The 19,922-nt window shown below is 39.3% G+C and overlaps 2 protein-coding genes across 4 annotated transcripts in view; one reads left to right on the top strand and one right to left on the bottom strand.

Moving 5' to 3' along the window:
- The window catches only part of LOC134527506 (uncharacterized), a 153,325-nt gene that overhangs the window by 34,965 nt on the left and 98,438 nt on the right, over window positions 1-19,922 (top strand). The window contains exon 2 of one of the 2 annotated variants that reach the window (XM_063360230.1): window positions 17,763-17,905. The exons of the other annotated variant lie outside the window; for it this stretch is intronic. Within the exon in view, the coding sequence (XP_063216300.1) occupies window positions 17,811-17,905 (95 nt within the window). The 5' untranslated portion in view covers window positions 17,763-17,810. The remainder of the gene's footprint in view (window positions 1-17,762; window positions 17,906-19,922) is intronic. 2 annotated transcript variants of the gene reach the window in all.
- The window catches only part of LOC134527508 (neuroparsin-A-like), a 68,314-nt gene that overhangs the window by 756 nt on the left and 47,636 nt on the right, over window positions 1-19,922 (bottom strand). The window contains exons 1-3 of one of the 2 annotated variants that reach the window (XM_063360238.1): window positions 10,691-10,786; window positions 5,811-5,877; window positions 2,082-2,208 (exon numbers count right to left, since the gene is read on the bottom strand). In XM_063360238.1, coding sequence (XP_063216308.1) covers window positions 2,082-2,208; window positions 5,811-5,866 — 183 coding nt within the window. In that variant the 5' untranslated portion in view covers window positions 5,867-5,877; window positions 10,691-10,786. Of the gene's footprint in view, window positions 1-2,081; window positions 2,209-5,810; window positions 5,878-10,690; window positions 10,787-19,922 lie in introns of those variants that run through there. The other variant, XM_063360236.1, reaches the window with a different exon arrangement.

The raw sequence follows: 19,922 nt of genomic DNA, 5'->3' as shown, positions 1-19,922 counted from the left end.
TTCTTACATATTCTATGATGAAACGATGCATCCAACAGCAACAGCAACCAGAAGACTGATCGTGTGTGGGGAAGTCTTCAGTTTAGTCCAAACTGAATGTTCAGACTTTTCATTCCAAACTGAGTACCTGGACCGATCGTGTGTGCACAGGGTCTCAATTCAGTCCAAACTGCCAGTTCGGACTGAGCAGTCCGAACTGGGAGCTGAACTGATTGTGTGTGGGAGCCTTTACAGTCTCCCATTCCACATTCTGCTTATCTTGCGCTATCCAATCAGGGACCAGAAGGGGAACTACCCTCATAGCTGCTGGCCAAGTAATCAAGTGAACATGTAAACACTGAGCTATTTGAAAATGGTGCTTATGCTGTTTTTTATATATTTCAGTAAATATTTTGAATAATTATTTATCCTGCAAAAGAATATATTAAAGGAAATTTTGGTGGACTAGTATAGGTGTTTAATTAGACCACCATCTTCACAAATAAATCAGTGGGTTTGGTAACTTTACACTGGGTTGGCATATAAGATTTATTTTTTCCATCCTTTTTTCTAACCATTTAAAGCAGAAATTATTACTTCTTAATGAAATTTGCACATTAGCAAAGAAATCCTATTTATATTTAAATAAAAATAATCCCATCCCCTTGTAAACATTTTTTAATTTCTGAATCTAAGTAAAACAATTCCATATTATAAAAATTGAAGCCAGGGTTACACCGGGTACTTGAGCTATGAATATATACATATAATAAACTCTACATCTCATGTGATGCAAAACATTTTACCTGCAAAAGTTATGAAACTAAAATTTGATAATATTTGTAACTTAAATTCAAAATAGTTTAGTATATTAAATAAAAAATAAGTATAATTTCGAACATACATACCTAAGTTTATGCTTTTTTTTATTTAGTAGACTCTTGGTGTAGCAGGACACTTGGTGTAGTGGGCAAGACTTGTGGTGTAGTGAGCAGGACTCGCGATGCATTACCTAGGACTCGCAGTAAAGTCAAGAGTACTAGTGATGAAATGGGCAGGACTCGTAGTGTAGCGCTAAATACTCGTGGTTTAGAGGGCAAAACTCATGGTGTAGTGGGTAGGACTCGTGGTGTAGTGAGTAGGATTCGCGGTGGGGTGGGAAGGACTCGTTGTGACGTGGGCAGAAATTGTAGTGGAATAGACAAATTTGAAGGTGTAGTGGAAACGACTCACAATATAGTGGGATGGACTCGTGGTGAAGTGAGCAGACTTGTGGTGTTGTAGGCAGGTTTAATAATCTAGTTGGTAGGACTCGTGGTGTAGTTGGCCGGAACTGTAATATAGAGTACAGAAATTGCAATAAAAATTACTGTAGTGAGCAGGACTCATGGTGTAGTGGGTAGTACTTGTAGTATTGCGGGCGGGACTGTGATATAGTGTGCAGGACTCGCGGTGTAATGGGCAGGATTCGTGATGTAGTGGGCAGACTTGTGGTGTAGTGGGCAGGTTTAAAGTTCTACTAGGTAAAACTCGTGTTTTAGTGTGCAGGAATCGTGGTGGGGTGGGCAGATCTCGTAGTATAGTGAGCAGGAATAGCAGTAAAATAGGTAGGACTCGTGATGTAATGAGAATTCATGGTGTGGTAGGCAGCACGTGTTGTGTAAGGGGCAGCTTTTTATGGTGTAGTAGGTAGGACTCACATTGTAGTGGTGGACTCGTAGTGTAGTGGGCAGGAATTGCAGTAAAATGGGGAGGATTCATACTCTAGTGAGGAGGACTCGTGGTGTTGTGGGCAGGTCTTGTGGTGTAGTGGGCTAATATTATGGTGTAGTGCGCAGGACTCGCAGTGAAGTCGAAAGTACTCATAGTGAAATGGGCAAGACTCGTGGTGTAGTGGGCATGACTCCAGTGTAGTAGGCAGAAATTGCAGTAAAGTGGAAAGGTTTCGTGGAGTAGTGGGCAGGATTTGTGAGTTAGGGGGCAGGAATTGCAGTAAAATGAAGAGGAATCGTGCTGTAGTAAACAGAATTCGCGGTGTAGTGGGTAGGACTTGTGATATAGTGGTCGGGACTCGAGGCTGTTGGTCAAGGTTCATGGCTTACCTTGGCGCACTCCCATCTGCCGCACGTATTTTGACTTTGGCCAAATTTACATTCATCCTCGGGCTTTCTCTGGCAATCTTTTATGGTATTGCATGGCTCGCAAAGGAGGAAACTCGCGCCCTCAGCCCTGCAAGCACAGACATACTTACACACTTTCATACTTACCTTTCCTTGGTACAGTATGGCTTGTACAGAAACCTTCTGTCCTTGGCCCTATATTTATCTTTCCTATCAACTTCTTCAGGCCAGACACTTTGTCTAATGCAGACGACCATAACTTCTGGGATTCGAGAACATCCTGTGGCATCCAACCCTATGATGTGCAACCATTTGTTTGCTGTGTCCAGCTGCAATGCCGAGAAAAGTGGTATGTTTACTGTGCACAGTGAGAAGCCCCATAACTACCTTTGCCTCAGCTGAACCTAAGAAATCGTGATCAAGAGAGGTTTGAGTTCCACTGTTTAACCAGCAGGGAGTTGCTGAGAATGTGCAAACGACCTTCTTGCCCAGCCAACATACACACAGTCTGCTGTAACTTCTGCTGGTATTATAGTCACAACCCTGCTTCTAGTAGAAATATGAGTCATGGGACATGCACGACCCATAGATGGATGTCACATCATCCTTTTTTAATGAGGCAAAAGAAGCTAAGACTAACTCAGAATTATAACCTTAACAGGAGACCATGACTTGTCTGAGTTTTCAGAGCTCGCTCACAAGGATCTCCGAGAATTTCTCAAAGGCTATGCTGATTAACTAGCTACTGCGAATGTGCATTCATCAGTAGGGTTCATCTATATTGCCACTAACCTAGAGGTGTGCTGCAAACTGATGCAGCATAGCAATATTCTCCACACCTGGGAGGAGTTGTCTCAGCGCCTAACAGCCAAATTCCCTTCCATATCTGATTTTATGTTCATGAAGGACCTTAGTGTGAAGAAGCAAATACCGAGTGAGCCAGTGTAACTCATATCCAATAGAATACCGTACTTAGATTGATGAATGGCTACGAAAACAAGCACAGCTGAACGAGTAGCTCTCGTTACTTAAGTGATTCACCAAGGAGTGCGCTCATTATTGTGTTTTCCAACACTAGTGGACTTATAAGTACTTAAGGACAAGGTAACCACTGTCATGTTAAACTGAAAGAGATCTGGCATGACTTCAGAAGCCACAAAACTAAATCAAGAAACCCCCATGATATTAATTATTGTCCAGGAAGGCATCTACATAAGAACTGTCCAGTACTGCAGCAATACCAAGGTAGCATATTTTAAAACAATTCAATAAGCAGATAAGTTACAAACTAATCGTAAAAACAGCTTACAGTTCTCTAGAAAGTCACAGTAATCGACCTTAAACTTCAGTCACACATATTCCCTTACTGTGAAGCAAAGAAAAGTCATGAATATAAACTTTCGAACCCTGACTGTAAGACTTGTTCAGAAGAACTAAGTCTTATTTATTATAGTAAAAATATCAAATAGTTTAATTTACTATCAGCATACTATCACAAAACATTTTTAGTCTCGGACTAGTTATGCGAGTACCTGACTCTTTGTCACCTATTGGATGGGAAGCATCAAAGAATGCTAAACTTTTGGAAGAAGGAAACAATGGCACTGAAATATCGAAAAAGGACCTTGTGAAATAATACAAGTATATACTAGCAGACTCAGCACTTATAGCTGTTAAAATACACCTGAACCATCAGAATGCTGGCAACACAAGAAAAAATACATCGAAGACTTAAAACAAAGGTTGTGACCAGAGAAGAGAATTTTGGATCAGAACAGCATCATTAGCATTCCCCACGCAGGTCCTCCTTCATCACCAATCACATCTCTTGCCCTCGCCTTTTTTGTCAGGATGCACGGTTCTGCACTCAACAGGCATGCCAAAACATGTCTCAGCTACAGTCCAACAAGTGTCCCCACTATTAACACTTACAACCATGGGCCAAGTGCTGGGCTAACATACAGCAAGAAACACAACAAGCTCTGGGCATAGCTAGAGAGAAACATGCGTGATGTGTGTATATCAACGACCAGTGCCAGGAGTCAGGAACTAAAGACCTATTTCGTAAAGAAAAATCTTCGAAGGTCCGATGTCCTAAAAATTATTCCCATTAGGCTCCGGGGCAAGTGGATTCTAATCTTGTACAGTACGAGCAAGTGAAGCAAGAGACTTGCCGCATAATATCGCACACAGTGTTCGTTAATTCTTTCAGTTTCAGTTAATTATTTTGGTTTAATTAAACACTGACATACCCCTAACTAAAGACAAAGACTTGAGCCAATTTCATGATGCATAAATAAAATTATTCTAATTAAGGTGTGCGTCATTGATATGAGCTGGCCTTAGCTGTTGCCCAGAGTGTAACATTATCATCCCAGTGGCCCAGAAAAGTGTTTGTGCAGGAGATTGGCGTTCGGAGCGGATGTTGTTTTCCCGCCCTGCACAGGAGATTGAAGCCTGGCTACTGTCACCTCCCTCCCTCCTATGAGGAGGGCCGGAGCCAGTTTATATATAGAAGAGATGGAGATAGTGGGAGGTATATATGTATATATGTAGATATAAAGAGATAAATAGAGATAGTGAGATAAATAGAGATAAATATACATTTAGAGATATGGATGTATGATTTGTATATGTGTAACTACTTTAAACATATTACAAAACGAAACTGAATGAGGCATTGCAATGCATGCTGAGCATTAGCTAGATAATGGAATCATTTCAATATTAGTAATCTCTTATTTTTCATCTTTTTTCTATAGTGCTTTATAAAGTATATATTACATACAGACCACCAATTTTTCGATATATACAGGTAAATAAATAACTATACACTGGCAGAACAACGTCTGTCGAGATCTAAAAGTGATATAAATTATTTAGCACACTTGACATTCAAATTAAGAATACAATTACTAACTACATCTGATTTCGAAAAAAGTCCCCTTCACCCTGTTTTCAGCCTGGGCAACGCCGGGTACTGCAGCTAGTTTTTTCATATTTTACTTTGAGAGAATATTTAAAATTCTACTACATAATAAGCGAAGTAAAAGTATAAATTCACCTCCACTCACTATCTCTGTGTTAAATGTAATTAGAAAAAATCCACCTAATATTACCATAAGGTTTTAATGTTGATATCAGAAATAATAAATTTAAGGCTAATCAAATAATTAAGTAAGTTTAAGTAAATTTGGGGATATTTTTGCACATGACAAAATATGGGGTTGATACATGGTCACCTCAACTCCATTTAAGGAAAAGCAATTACAAAACCATCTAAATTTTTCATGTTTATTTTCATTTTTATATATGTAGCTTTGTAATTAATGTGACCATTTGTATTATTAACTGGCCTAAATCTTTATTTGCAAAAAAAATTCATAATGGATACCCCACTGCGTGTTTCGCACCTAGACATTGAGCAGACCGCATCTTGCGCGTGAATTGTTAACATTCCTCTATGGCAATCTGTTGATGGTAACATTTACTAAACAAGTGGTTTTTACTGAGAGAGAAGTTAATGTCATTGAACATTAGTACCAGGGATCGCGTACGAAGATGAAAGGAAAAACTTTTATGCGCTTTCGATTATATGACTATATTTGGAGAGAAGCTTTACCGAAATAGAAAACCGCGTTTCGTACCTTACTGTTTATATGTTATTATTTTGTATGTATGTTACAGTAAGTGATTTACATGTCAACTCACCTGATCATGAACATTGTAGCTGAAAGAGCTATTACGATCACGGCTGTCACGTACATCCTGGATGGACCTGGAACAAACACCCAATATATATTTTAATAAAAGAGCGTAAATAATTATCTTTCAACCAAGTTTTTTTATTTCATTTGTCTATTAACTTACTCCTACTTAAATAATTTAATTCGTGTAATTTACTGCAGTTACAAAATATATTAAACTTTCATCTCTTGATTCGCTTCAACATATTGCATCATTTTAGGATCAAATAATCACTACAAATTTCTCAGGCCAGCGTCATCGTGGCCCTGATATTTCAAGCACGAATATTCCGTAGGTGACTACAGTAGACCATATACAGACTGAACATGGGCGGGTCTCGGAGGGGAGGAGGAGAGACCTCCCTTCCAGTTAGTAAAACAAGCAGCAAGGAGCTATAGTTAAAAAGTTGTAACTAATCTTCACAAACAAATGGTCAATAATATTGTTTTAATAAATTATGTTCTTCCTTATGTTATTGTTTGTTATCTTATGGCACCGTTGCCCCTCCCTCCTCACAAAAATATGAAAGATTTTTAACTCTGAGAAATTCTTCACCCCCTTCCATTTGTATCTGTTTACGCCCTTTAGACCTAATACAAACCTCTGAACAATAAAACTGTAGTTCTGTAAGGAATGCCTGAGCTATTCAACAAGGCATAAACTCATCGAATAGTAAGCAGGGTTTTCTTATAGCGAGAACAGCAAATGACCACGCATTTGAAACTGTAGGTCTGTAACAGAAACGTCGAAGGTAGATTCAGGTAAAGTAAGAAAGGACTACTGCAGTAAACCGTGGCAGTAGCGCAGCGCTGGAGAATATACATGCTGGTTGCTGGCGGACGAGACAATGCAACAAACTTTTAATAAAACCTTTTCTTTAACGAACAAATGAACTAAAAATGATAACGTGATTTTCGAAAAATTTCGTATGCTCCCTTTTTATCTTCCTAAAACTTGTTTCGTAATGTCGTGTGGAATTGTTTGCGAGGCGAAATACGGCAAGTGTCTCGTCTCGCTTGTCGCGGGGGGAGTGCCCCTGGCTGGCAGCAGAACTACACCCAATCATTTCACAGACATTTCGGAGAAACGACTTTCAATCTAGTACCTTTCAGTCTAGTGCCTTTTGATCAAGTTTCTTTCGGCTAATAGTAAGTAGATCACTTCATGACTGACAACCTAAAACATTCTTGCTAGGAAACCTCCAACAAGAGCACCGCATTTAGTTTGCCGAGCTCAATACGTTCGGTGCAGTGGAAATAACCTGCTCCTAGGAAAATTCCCCTTAAAAACGAATTTCGGCACGCACGGCAAGAGCCCAGTCGTCTCTACAGCCTCACTGCAAGCTGGCGTGCAGTCACGTGACCTGCGTTGGGGCTCGTGCGACATGAGCCATGAGCGACATAGCGCCGCCTCTGCCTCTGCTGGCGACTTCTTCGCGTCTTCGCTTGTGACGTTCCGTGACACTCAAGTCATCAGTCTTCTGACCAAGGCCTCCATCACTTCATGTTACGCTACATAATATATTTTCTTCTCAAGAAGGCTGAAGCAGTGTGTCTCAACACGTGAAATATATTGATAATTAACTTCCGGCCTTGTTCAAAACATATGAAAACCATCATATATTCCCGCAGTAACTCACCCTGTGCTACGTGACTGTACTTGACGTAACGGCTGGTACAGGCGTGATTGCTCAGCTGCAATAAGAATGAGCAGCATAGATCTTGTTTCCTGTATGTTTTTGTAAGATTCCTGTAGCTTCAATAATGTACTACTTCCACTCATAAATACACAAATTACACAGAAATATTAAGTACTATAAATATGGAATTGAAATATTTCTTTCGACATTATGGACTGATTCCCGTGATTAATATGTACATTTTGGCAAAAACATTGTGGAATTTTAAAACAGAGTATAGCATCGTTTGAAGGTTTCAGCAGTGAAGTTGAAGACTGTGTTAGTTATTAAACTGTCGTCTATGTATACGAGATCATTTGCTAACAACAAATTAGCAGTTTGTTTGCGGATACATACAGGTAACAAAGTTGTAAGAGGTCACATTTGTCATTAATGGAAACGTCGAATATGGAGCATCAACCTTTCAGGCCAAGACTAAGTTAAATACATGACAGATGCATTCTATAGGAAACATCGTAGGGTTGCAACTACATTTGCCACGTTTGTGTTACTAACGACCAAAGCAGCGCACGTCAGTTCATAGCGTGTTCATTTCTATAGATGCGATATCGCAAAAATGAGCCACCGTGTCGTTCCGTCATTCACTCGCACAAACAAACCCCGGCTGGTCGGAGTCGCTGTCCACAACCACGTGTCGAAACAAGCCTCGCCAGGGACTGCGCTACTGGAGGTTAGAACCAGAGATTAGATGGAGCATAAAGTCCGATTCTAGTCGAGAGGGTGAAGCCAAAAGGGGAGGGGGATTTCAGTGTACTACACATACCAATATGGTGGCCATTTGTTTACAAATGGACCAGCTTTACTTGTATTGTAGGTTAAATTGTAGAAAAATGTCAACTCGTATCATTACATTTGTATTATGTAGATTCGTTTTGGAGTTTTAATATATAAATATATCAACCAGTGATATTTTGAGATAATTTTCTTCCGAATAGCCAACTACAGTCGTTAATAAAAGCAGGCTATAACAGCTTATACAAATGTAAACTAACATCCACCATATAGGTGTGTGAAAATCATAAAAAATGGGGAGGAAAAAACTGCTTCACGTCTGCCGGCTAAAGCTCCATTTGTGAGCATTTCATAATCTTTGGTTCGAACTAAACATAACCACGCACACTCGTTATTACTTAAATGCACGCAAATCTAAAACTAGTCCGTGGCAGCCGCTGCACATCATTCGCATTACCTCCGTTTGGGTTTTCCATTTGCATGCTAGTTTAATTTTATATTTTGTAAATCCCAAAGAACCGATGATAGAAGAACTTTAACTGTTTATGCGACTTTGTCGCCACATATGTTTTACGTGTGTTGTGTTATTACTGTAGAGTAGCTTAGTTTCTTCACATAGCTAGTTGAACGTCCGTCGCGTGCATTGCTCCTGGTGTTGATGCACCATTTACAACATGACGGATAACACATTATTTAGATTGTGTTTCAAAGATTTAAACATTTAAACACTATAAAAATACTCAGGAACACATTCCTACAATAACTTTTGATACCTATTAATATTCTATCTGAAGTACCCGACTTTTTCCGGGCTAAACACATAATATAAAGAACATCACTACTGAGTTTAAAGTCTGTAGGACATACACTTGTAAAACGGGAAATTGTGATCTTAAAGACCTATTGATTGCACATCTCAGTGCATCAAGGCTACGTATTAGCCAAACTGGGACGCCAATCTTCAGCTTCATTTTGTGGGAAGGCAAGTAACCTCTAGGCAAGACGTGACGGACGCACCAAAAGATAGCGCGTTACAAATTCAAGGCAAAGCAATCTTTTGACGAAGTTCTAAACTAAACTGTTATTAGCGCCTTTATTTCGCTAACAGCCACGAGCTTCACTAAGCGGATGGGTTTTGCCAAAGAGAAGCTAGGAAGTTGCCAGACCTAACTATATAACCGTGTGGCGGACATTGAAAATGGCACAAACTTACTATTCGTGTGTATATTTACTACCTCCTCTGATTTTATATGATAAAACTGAATTTAACTTTTTTCACTCCCTTAGGGATGTGATTTCATTTTCACATAATTATATGAAGTCTCTGTCACTCTACAGCCCATAAACTATCTACAAGCAAAAAAAACACGTCGACCCGCTGCGTGAAAGAAGGGCAAACAGACAAACACACGTGCGCATTTATAATATTAGTAGGGACTAGTAGGGATCTTTAAAGCGCACGGTGATGTTTCTGAATCACACTTAACAGTATTTAACATGAAGACCCCTACCCCAGCGTTCGTTTGGGTGTCCAGTAGTGCCGGTGAAGTGGCCACCTGGTTGGACATGAAGCCTGAGTAGGAGGGGCACGGGGGCGCGAGGAACGGGCGTACTTCACGGAGGAGCATCCAACACGAAGGTGTTGCGTCGCCCTGCGCCAAGTGAGACTTGCGCACTGGAAGTAAACACCTGAGTGTCCTCGAAGAATCACTTACACAACTATCCTCTGTGTCACTGTGGTTTATTTAGTAAACTTTTAAATAATAGCCAAGCAAGGAGTTAAACTATTGCTTAAATAACACTTCAATAAAAAAATTTGATTAGTTTTTCGATAAAAACTTTTTTTACTTCTGACTTACTAGTACAGGAAGTGATTCACGTCTGAGGTCACGAGTTTTTGAGCAGGGCTTCCCCACTTAGCGCTAGGCTTAAGGCTGAAGCACTGGCATCCCGCGCTACATTCACGTCCTTACGTACGTACGAACAACTCGGATACAGTTCTTTTCCCTTCGGATTGAGCAAGAGAAAGCAGAGGCCTTTACCACGTGAGTTAATAATATTTTTACATTTCCTGCAATATAAATTTAAAAAGTATTCAAATAAATTTCATTTTAACATGAAATAATTTTAAGGAATATTTTTAAGGAATGCTGTTTAACATTGTTTTAACGTGTCTGTTATAACTGAAATATTATTTGCAATAATATTTTATATGTTTTAAGTTAGCATAATAATAAATTGCGTAAGAAATACTACCAAGAAATTGGACTTTTCTAGAAAACAATCAGGCACATTAACTATAATTCTGACAAATATTGGGATGTGCAGCATTTAAGGCGGTTACATAGTTGCAAGGCGAGAAGTTGCCGAGAAGGCGGCTAAGCGAGTGCCGGAAGCAGTGACCGGCACCTACCTGGGGCGGAGGCGGCGGGCTGCTGCCCCCGGGGGCGGTTCGGGCCACTCTAGAGCGCGCTCACAGCCGCGGCGCGCGAGTGTCCATGGGCACACTGCCGAGGCGAGCAGACGTTGGACTCGCCGGCCGACAGATAACACTGCCTCCCCCTCCCCGCCAGGGCTCCAAGGGGTCACGGGCCCCCCCTCCTGGCCACTGGGGGCGGGGGAGGTCTCACCTCGCGCTTATCTCGCCCTGCGCTGCCCCGGAGCTGACCCTGCTCTTCGTCACCGAGTGCACGACCTCACCTGACCGGGTCCTGGTTGCGACGTCGCAAGCATGCTTTACGCGGGGGGGGGGGGGGGGGGGGGGATACTCCCATCCAGACAGACTTTCTTGATTAATTTCAAGAACTGGGCACTAGAGATATCTTTGTTAAAATATCCCGCTAGGGAAATTTTCTGGAAAATATATCCACATAAATGTCCAGCAAATTTTCGTTTTCTGCCATTAACAACATATATTTAGGTAATTACACAAACATTTGCGTGCTACAAAATAATTTATATTTTTTAGAGCTGTAGCTACCGTTTTTTTTCCTTCCTATCAATTGGTTGAGGGTAGTATGGATCTTACCTAACTCTCAAACGTTAATATAGGCATTAGGTGGTCAGGAAACACGAAACGAACGAATTCTTTGGTTCTTTTCGAATAAAACGTTGATAAAATTTGTTTACGTGTTTCTGTGAAAGTGTAACGCGTTGGAAAACTTCCCGATTTTGCGAAAATATTTTACGGTAAATAAGCGGAAAATTTTCCTCAAATGCTTTTCCGGAATATGGCATCACTACCTGTCACTGGCTCTGAGAACAGCCAACCCCTGGTAGTCACGTGACCTGCACTCTCGGCAGCTGGACGCGCACTTCCGTGGAGACTGCCCGACATGTCGTGAGAGGTGTGAACCTTGTACTGGTGGTGAAGACTGTTAGGCCCACCTGTGAGCTTCTCGCTGAAGACGTCTTCTCCCCTGTGGCTGTCGAGCGCCTGCTACAACGAGATATCTGGTTAAAACTGTGAGGGAGAAGAGGGTTTCAATAGTGCATTAACATTAAATAAGAGAACAGAGGGCGTGTGATGTTCCAGATTTCATAGTTGACGCTTAATTGTTTTCTTTGCTGCGCTTTTAAAAAGTATAAAACCCTAATTCAACAATAGTTTCGAAATAGTTTAAAGCACATATTTTGACGAAATGAAGGAATGCAATCTTACAACCGTGCTTATCCGCTTTTCCAGAAAAGAAGAAACATTTAACTAAACAAACTGGTTCAATAAACTGCCTTGTCTTTCAAGGTCGAGCTGCGTCGAAGTGGCAGACAGTGCCACGACGTTTCACCCTACGACGCAGCAGGCATCTTCAGGATTGAATCCTGCAGCTAGTGAACATGTGTGTTCAAACCAACACCCAAGCAAGGAATTGTGGTACACAGTCGCAAAAGACCGGCAGATACACTATTTAAATATGTACAAAACAGAGAAAACAAGTCAGCGTTAGCTGTAGTCGAAGACTAAAAGTTGTAAAAGAAACTTAATTCCAAGAAAAGTACTAAATCATTATACACCGTACAAAACACGTAAACTAGAAGATTAAGTGACTGACAACAGGCAAACAGCTGTGGACAGCACAACAGAGACAGCGCAGACTATCATAGCTGGATTCTTGGGATGACACATATTTACAGTACGTCCGTATTTGTTTGAAGTACATAATTTTCATTATTGTTTTATTAAATCCATCATTTTGTTTAAAATAAAATAAATACAAGTCAACTTTATTTATAAATGAAACATAACTTAACACCAACATCTTTTGTAAACCAGCCCTAACCGAGTTTACTCGCCATATGAATCTAAAACTCGTTAAGCCGGTGGCAAAATTCTCACAGACGCAACAGTTTATTCGCACACGAGGAGCTACTAAACTCGTCCAAAAGAAATTGACATTTTATTAACCCTCTTAACCGAGTGTTTAAGTTTGAGTCACAAGTTTATTTAAAAAGCACGTTTTATCTTCATAGAGAAAAGCTGTGCGAGTGTACCAGCGCAAAGTCTCGCGTCAGTTCATGCGCGACTAGGCTCACACGTGCTTCTCTCATCAGCGCCTCCAACTACCATAAGGTGGTTAGCAACACTTATACCCGCACTGAACTCGTGGTTCACTGAAGTATTTCCCGAGACATACTGGACTGGAATGGACTTCAATTGAAAAAATCTTACCACTAAACTAAAAATAATCTTAAGAACTTATAACCCAGTGAAACTACCTTTAAAGTTGAGAGTTGCGATTTATTTATTAAATTATTAATAATAGTTAACTCATAGCCTTGCTCTTATTATTTGAATATATCATTTTGTCTTTAAAAGGGTAAAAAGCCAAAATTGTAATGTTGTAATCATATTTTAAAAACATGTCAGATCTTGATTGGTGTCTGCTAATGTGTGAAAATCAATATAAAATAAATTTAAACTTCAATCTTTTAATGATTTTTTTTAAACATGCCCTTATGGGCTTTAAAGGTGTAAACGATATAACTACATATTAAAATTTGTATGAAACCCCTAAATTATTTTGCCCAATAATCTAAAAATGTTTAGGTAATTATTAATAATAATATATTTATTTCTTAAATGTGTATGATTTTCTCTGGAGAGGGAGGGGGAGGGGTGTCGCGCCCCGAGAGATGTGCGAGTGGGGTTTACCGACACGTCATCTCTGATACGTTGCTTGTTTGTTGTATACAGCCCACATTTTTACCTGTACGCATGCAATATGCAAATAAAATTATATTATACAGAAAATTTTCCATAAAATATAGATTTGAAATCTTAGCTCTTGGTGTACGGCATTTGGTGGAAGAAATTTTGTGAATGCGACGTAAATCAAGGAACGGAAATGTATAACAACCACGGTGCTGCCATCTGTGGTGAGTGGTGTTAACCAATGTTCACAAAGACAAAGAGAAACTTTATATTATTAACTGTTTAATGCATTTTAACAAAATGGCCAGTATTAAAAAAATCCTTGTCGAATATCGGGTCCAAAGACAGGGTTTAAGATTTTTTCACGTCTTTTTCTCTTTCATCGGAGCCATTTCATTGTATAGTTTAAAACTTCGGTCTGCTAATCAAATAATTCAATAGTCGACGTAACTGCTCCGGCAGCGAATTATAGCGGTGGGCACAGAAATTAGTGTGTGGTTTGGGTCTCGAAATTTTGGTAGTTGTTTTAAAAGCTAATACTTAATTGGTCAGTAATTTTCATCACACTCGGCAGTATTTAAAATAATTCTACTTTAAATTTCGTGTCCGAGTTTAGAATTTTAAGTTTATTTGCAACATGAGAATACATGTATTGGCTCGTTACCGAGGTTATATGTTTGCACATCACTGGCGAATACTAAAAGACTCTCTCACATTATTTTATCCACCCTATTTTTTGTAACTATTTTCAAGTGCAAGCAGGCCGCCAGTCAGGGTTTCTTAATTACAGTGGGGCACTTCTCCCCTCCCTCTTCACAGGATATAATCCATACTTTAAGAAGCACTTAAACATTGTGAAACATTACAAAGTTCTCGGTTAAAGGACACTTCAACTTTATGTAGAGTTGGTGAAACTGGCCTACAGTGCTTTTTTTTTATTATCTTCACCCGTGTTTAAACATTTCTCTTGACAAGCGTGGATCTTGGATACTTGGAAACGGGGCTGCGCATGAGCTCATGAGGTGTGGAGGTGGAGGCGTGTGCTCACAGACAGTGCTCATAATCCGGCAGCCCTGGCGAGGCAGCAGGCACTGACAGCTGAGTCAGGCCTGGTTCCTTATGGGACACTTGTATCACGCACGTAGCAATACTGCGCGCGCCCGCAGTATGCCACAAACACAGCGTGTGCTTACTCTAAGTGCACTGTAGAGACTATAAGGGACAAACGAATACAATTAGCAACAGTGTATTTCTATCGGTGCAGAACTGAGATAATGCATACTTGCTAGCAGACCGTTTGTTTAATGGTCAATACAAGTTATTTCGGTTGGAATTTAAATACATTTTGCTCCCAATAAAGAAAGTCCTTATCTCTTTTTCTGAAAAACCGTACCGGTAAACGTGTACTCAGTTGGTCAAAATGTGACACAACTGTTGAGTTCAGTGTGTAATATAGTACGTATACCGTCTTCCGTCACGTGTACTGGCATATGAGTTCGGAAACTTTCAAATATACCATAATCAAAATAATTGCTAACTCTATGTGCAATCTCAGAGTAAATTTAATCCGATAAGACAATGAAGCTCACTTACTTGTAACGTCTGTAAAATACGATCCTCGGGTCCTGTGGTCTTGCGCCGGTAAACACTCGCAACTGTCAGCACGGGGCGAGTAACTGACTGCGCGAATTTAAAGTAAACCTTTCAATCGCTTGCTTGTTATTGTTGATTGTCGACCGAGTGACCCTCGACCTGTAGGCAGTGGGCTGTGCGGGTCTCCTGTTCCTGGAACACGGCTAGGGAATCCCTGTATGCCGAGCTGGCACGGGGCTGCCGTGACCCATCAACAGCGAGTTGCAGCACCGAGCTGTATGGGCGTGCAGTGGCAGCACCGCGAGCCTTCGTCAGCTCTCCCTTCTCCGGCGTTCTTCGGCATTTACTTTCAACTTATATGTGCCTAAATAAGTCGCGTAAAAGTATATACTGAAGTAAAATTAAAGGGTGTTAGTGGTATATTTGCACATTCTATATATATGTGTGTGTGTGTGTTTGTGTAAATACACGTAAAACGGAGTATAAATAAAGTGCGAATGCCACAAATAAATTTCATATACATTTGAATTTTACGTTTTTATTTTTTTTCAAATTTTTCTCAAACAACAAATTCGAAAACAATAATTGGTGGGTGTATAATTACATAACTTAGGAGGAAACATTAGTGCTACATACATTATGTGTAAAGTCACACAATTTTATTTTATGTTCCAGTCGTAAGTGCTCGTTTAGAGGTCCAATTACTCAAACGTCCCGTTTTCTCCTAGTGTTTCTTTTCATGTAAAATATGTATAAATATGCATATGCGTAAATATGCACAATAAATAAGTGATAAAGTTTTAATTCCCTGAGTACATGTTTGTGAACTTAAATTGGAAATGAACTAGATTTTCTCAGAATCCATTGGCAAATTCAGATGTAACAATTCTTCATAAGAGGTTTATTTCTACACAACTCGCTGTGGACTGAGATTTTTGGTTAGTTTGTTCAAAGATGACATTTGTGATGACCCGTAAATTGAAGTCTCGTTCTTCTTACAGCTGAGAAATGCTAACATCGACGGAGACAGAAAAACGTCAAGTTCCCTTCCCCTTCTTTACAACCGTGAGGTAGCATTCTGCATCCCACATGATTGTGACTGCATAAACAGCACTAAACAGAGTCTGACTTAACGGTGCGTGTGGTTTAAAGGGACGTGGCGTGTCTCGGGTAGTGTATGCCCCAGCAACTTCTAACAGACATAAAAACAAATGCTGGACTCAAAACCGGTGACTGCTAACAGACAGAAAATGATTTTTTAATATGTAAACATATTAGCTCTCGGTATACGGCATTTGGTAGTAGTAATTTCGTGAATGTAACGGAAGTCGAATTAACAGAAATGTTTAACCACGGTGCTAAAGTCGTCAAGATTGAGAAACCACGTGTAGATAAATAAAATAAACCTGCAGTCACGTTGGTAAACAATAAGGGACATACCAAACGATTTGGTCTGTCAAATTAAACTTTATTATAGTGAAACTACCCTGTAATATATTTGGTAAAATAAAAGAGTCATAGTAGAAAATAAATACAAGTTCAAAATACGTAAGAAAAAACTAGCATCACAATGATTATAATACATATTCTCCTTGCAAAATTATATTAGGCTCGGTATCACAGCGTTAGACTGCACGCTTGTAATTTTTAAGTGCAAATTTTTGATGTGGTTGGAACCTCGTCACTGGAAAATTTGTTTTACCTGTTTTAATAACATAATAATATAACATTAAGTAATAATAATGTTGAATGAGCTCAATGAGGTAAGGTTTGTTATAAGGAAGTATTTACACACTGATTTGAGTTGTTTAAGCAAAAAAGGTATAAAATCTAATACTTAGTGTTATAATATGTGTTAAAAAATATTTCAGGCTATTATTTTAGAAATGACATTGAATATAACCTCTAAAGTGTGCGAAAACTTTACAGTATCAACTAATTGGTGAATTTTAAGAAGATGAGCAGTATTTTAATCAAATGTTTAGCCGAAAATCAGGTCCAAGGCCGGGGTTTAGGATTGCATCATCGCCAGGGGGTGAGCGGTGCGGACAGCGAGCGAGCCAGCGAACCCGGCGCGGGAGAACCGAGGGTTGCAGCTGTACAGGCGGGATTGGGCCATTAAAAAACTGCGCGGTTGAGAAATGCCAAAATCAAAAATTAAGTTTTAAATATAAAGTAAACATAGAAATTTCTTAAACAAAAAGACTTAAATTAAAAAAAAAGTATTTTTACAAACATTTTTAGTTCAGACTATATGGAATGGTGTATTAACGGAGTAGCGTATTCAGTATCAATGATCAATATTATACTTTGGAAAAAATGTTGACAACGCTGAATTATCTTGGAAGCAATGAAATAAGCATGTCTGCCATGAGCACATGTGCAGACGTGTGCATGTGTGTATTTTTTGCAATTGAAACTGAGGTTATGATTTTCAAACATTCTTATTTTGCGGCTATACCTACAGTTGCTAAGTTAAGAAACAAAGATAAGGTACTTGTATATATTGTTTTGGTTGTTCAGTATTGGAAAATAAATAATCTGAAAACATTATGGTGAATATTCCCGGCAATGAATGGCCCAAAAAAAAATCAAGTTAGCCAAAATTTTATATCGAAACATAAACGACCTTTAGTTTGATAGGTTACCAAAAAATACCGCACATTTCACTGATTTCCAAAGTAAATAAGAGCGTTAGTTGTAACATTGAGTTGCGACTCTATCTTTCTTTCTTTGTGGGCAGAACGACTGCGAAATTGGTGCGGGCAACACGCGCCGAGTGGGACGCTCGATGCTCCGCGACCCAAGCCCAGGCTCGTGCTGCGAGCTGGTCGCAGCGACTTCAGCTGGCAACGAAGGAACGACATCGCCCTGCCACCTGCCAAGGTCTCAGAGATTCAAGTAACACACAGACAGTCATTTTGTAATCAAACAATTAGACGTGAGAATATTTTTCAAGGCTCGGATCGTCTTACAAACATTTACGCCAGTACTCTTTTTACGTAATTGTGTTACGGAACAAAATGAACTTTAAGCAAAAAAAATTGTGCAATCTTGGATTTTTGAGCAGACTTTAATTTTAGCTTGCCATCTGTCCGCATAAAAGTTTGCGCTGTCAGTTCACTTATTTTATTTGGGCGTGCTGGTAAAGGTACCTTTGTGGACTTATTTAATACGAAACATTTTCTCTACTGTTTCGACCGGCTCAGACTGGCCAGTGTAAGCCATCCCTTTACTGCATATAAATAGTGCGAGGAATTCGAATGCAGTGATTTTGCGCAGTGAAACGGCGTCGGTAGTGTCAGTCTACACTCTGCATGAACTCCTGCCTTGACTGGGACGCAGGCTTATTACACTGGACTAATTACCACACCTTGTGTTGTGAGCAAAATTACTCTGTGAAAGTATTGAAAACTTATTTAATATAATGCATGTGGCGTTTGACTTGGTCAACGAACGCAATTCTGAACTTATCCTCATTTTTACATTTCAACAAAAGCTATGCTTATTTTGGACTTTTGAACGTTTTTGGTAATTACGTTATTACAAGTTGCGTGACATATGAAGGCGTCACACCACAGGCACTCTGCTCGCTTGGCACACCTCCAGCATTGTTCATTTTGGCAGTTAAAAACATTTGGCCACGTGTTTAAGTCTTTGACTCGGGTTGAACCTAAAATTGGCATGGTACGGTACACCTTGCGACGATAATAACATATGTTGGACAATCTATATTTAGAGACTCTGGGGCATTTTGTATAAGTATTTATGTGTGTTTTCTTAATTACTCTATATTTAAAATTTTTTGTTGGTATATATACATTGTGTGCTTTTAGATAATCATTAATTTTCCATTCTCTGTAAAGGATGCAGGACAGAAGCCAGTCTTGTCTATTTTCCCTGATTGTACTTCACAATGCTCTCCAAGACCTTTTATCGTAATCTAAACAAAGCCATTTGATAATTTGCATGTTTGGAAACAGATTTTCTGTTTAAGTTATTATTCTTGTGGTTTGGTCTCAAGGGAGCTTACAGTCTACTATATTCAACAGTGGTGTCATGTTTGTGTTGTCCAGAATAGTTAATTTAATCGCTGAGTACGCCTGTGATTCTCTATGTTGTTGTTTTGTTATACATGTTATCTGTTTTGTATCTACGTATGGTTCTACTGTTTGCCACTGTGTTGTCCGAGGATATTTTCGTCTGTGTTTTCTGTTCTTCTTGAAACTGCCTCGTCGTTGTCAGCTCACTGTGTACGTCTGTGCCGTAAAAGTTTTTGACGTGACAACGTCTAATAAATCGATGAACGCCGGCTGCACGAACGAAAAAGTGTCCCGTTACGCACATTGTTCCGTTACGCGGTGTCCCGTTACTCTCATTGTTCCGTTACGCTGTGTCCCGTTACGCTCATTGTTGCGTTGCGCTGTCGGCGAGTGCAGTAATAATAGGTTATGTTACAATTGACTAAAAATTATGGTGATTCATATAATTGATTATAGATATTTGATTAGAGTTTATTTATATGAAAACTTGTTCATAATTATATTTAAACTTTAAAGCTAAACGCCAGTTTTTAAAATTAATTACAAGTCATCTATCCGTGAACTTTTTCGTCGACTGTTTATAAAGTGAAGTGAAAAGTTAATGTGGTTTTCATTGCTTATTACAACAACAATTTCGGCAATAAAGGTTAATTATTCTTGCATTTTAAAAATCTGATTACTAGTATAATTTCAAGTATTTATTCTTTTATTATTAAAATAAAAATGATTCAATTTTATTCATAAAAGTATGCAATCATTTCATCAATGTTTTGTTATAACGTTGTCACGTTAAACTATCGTCCGTAAACCGACTTTACAGACAACCAATTTTTTTTCTCGTTCTAATTCATTCCGTGGAA

This window comes from Bacillus rossius, chromosome 1 (assembly GCF_032445375.1).
Source record: "Bacillus rossius redtenbacheri isolate Brsri chromosome 1, Brsri_v3, whole genome shotgun sequence".
In the NCBI taxonomy this organism is placed as follows: Eukaryota; Metazoa; Arthropoda; class Insecta; order Phasmatodea; family Bacillidae; genus Bacillus; species Bacillus rossius.
Note: the sequence above shows the minus strand (reverse complement) of the source record. Positions and strands in the feature narration are given on the sequence as shown.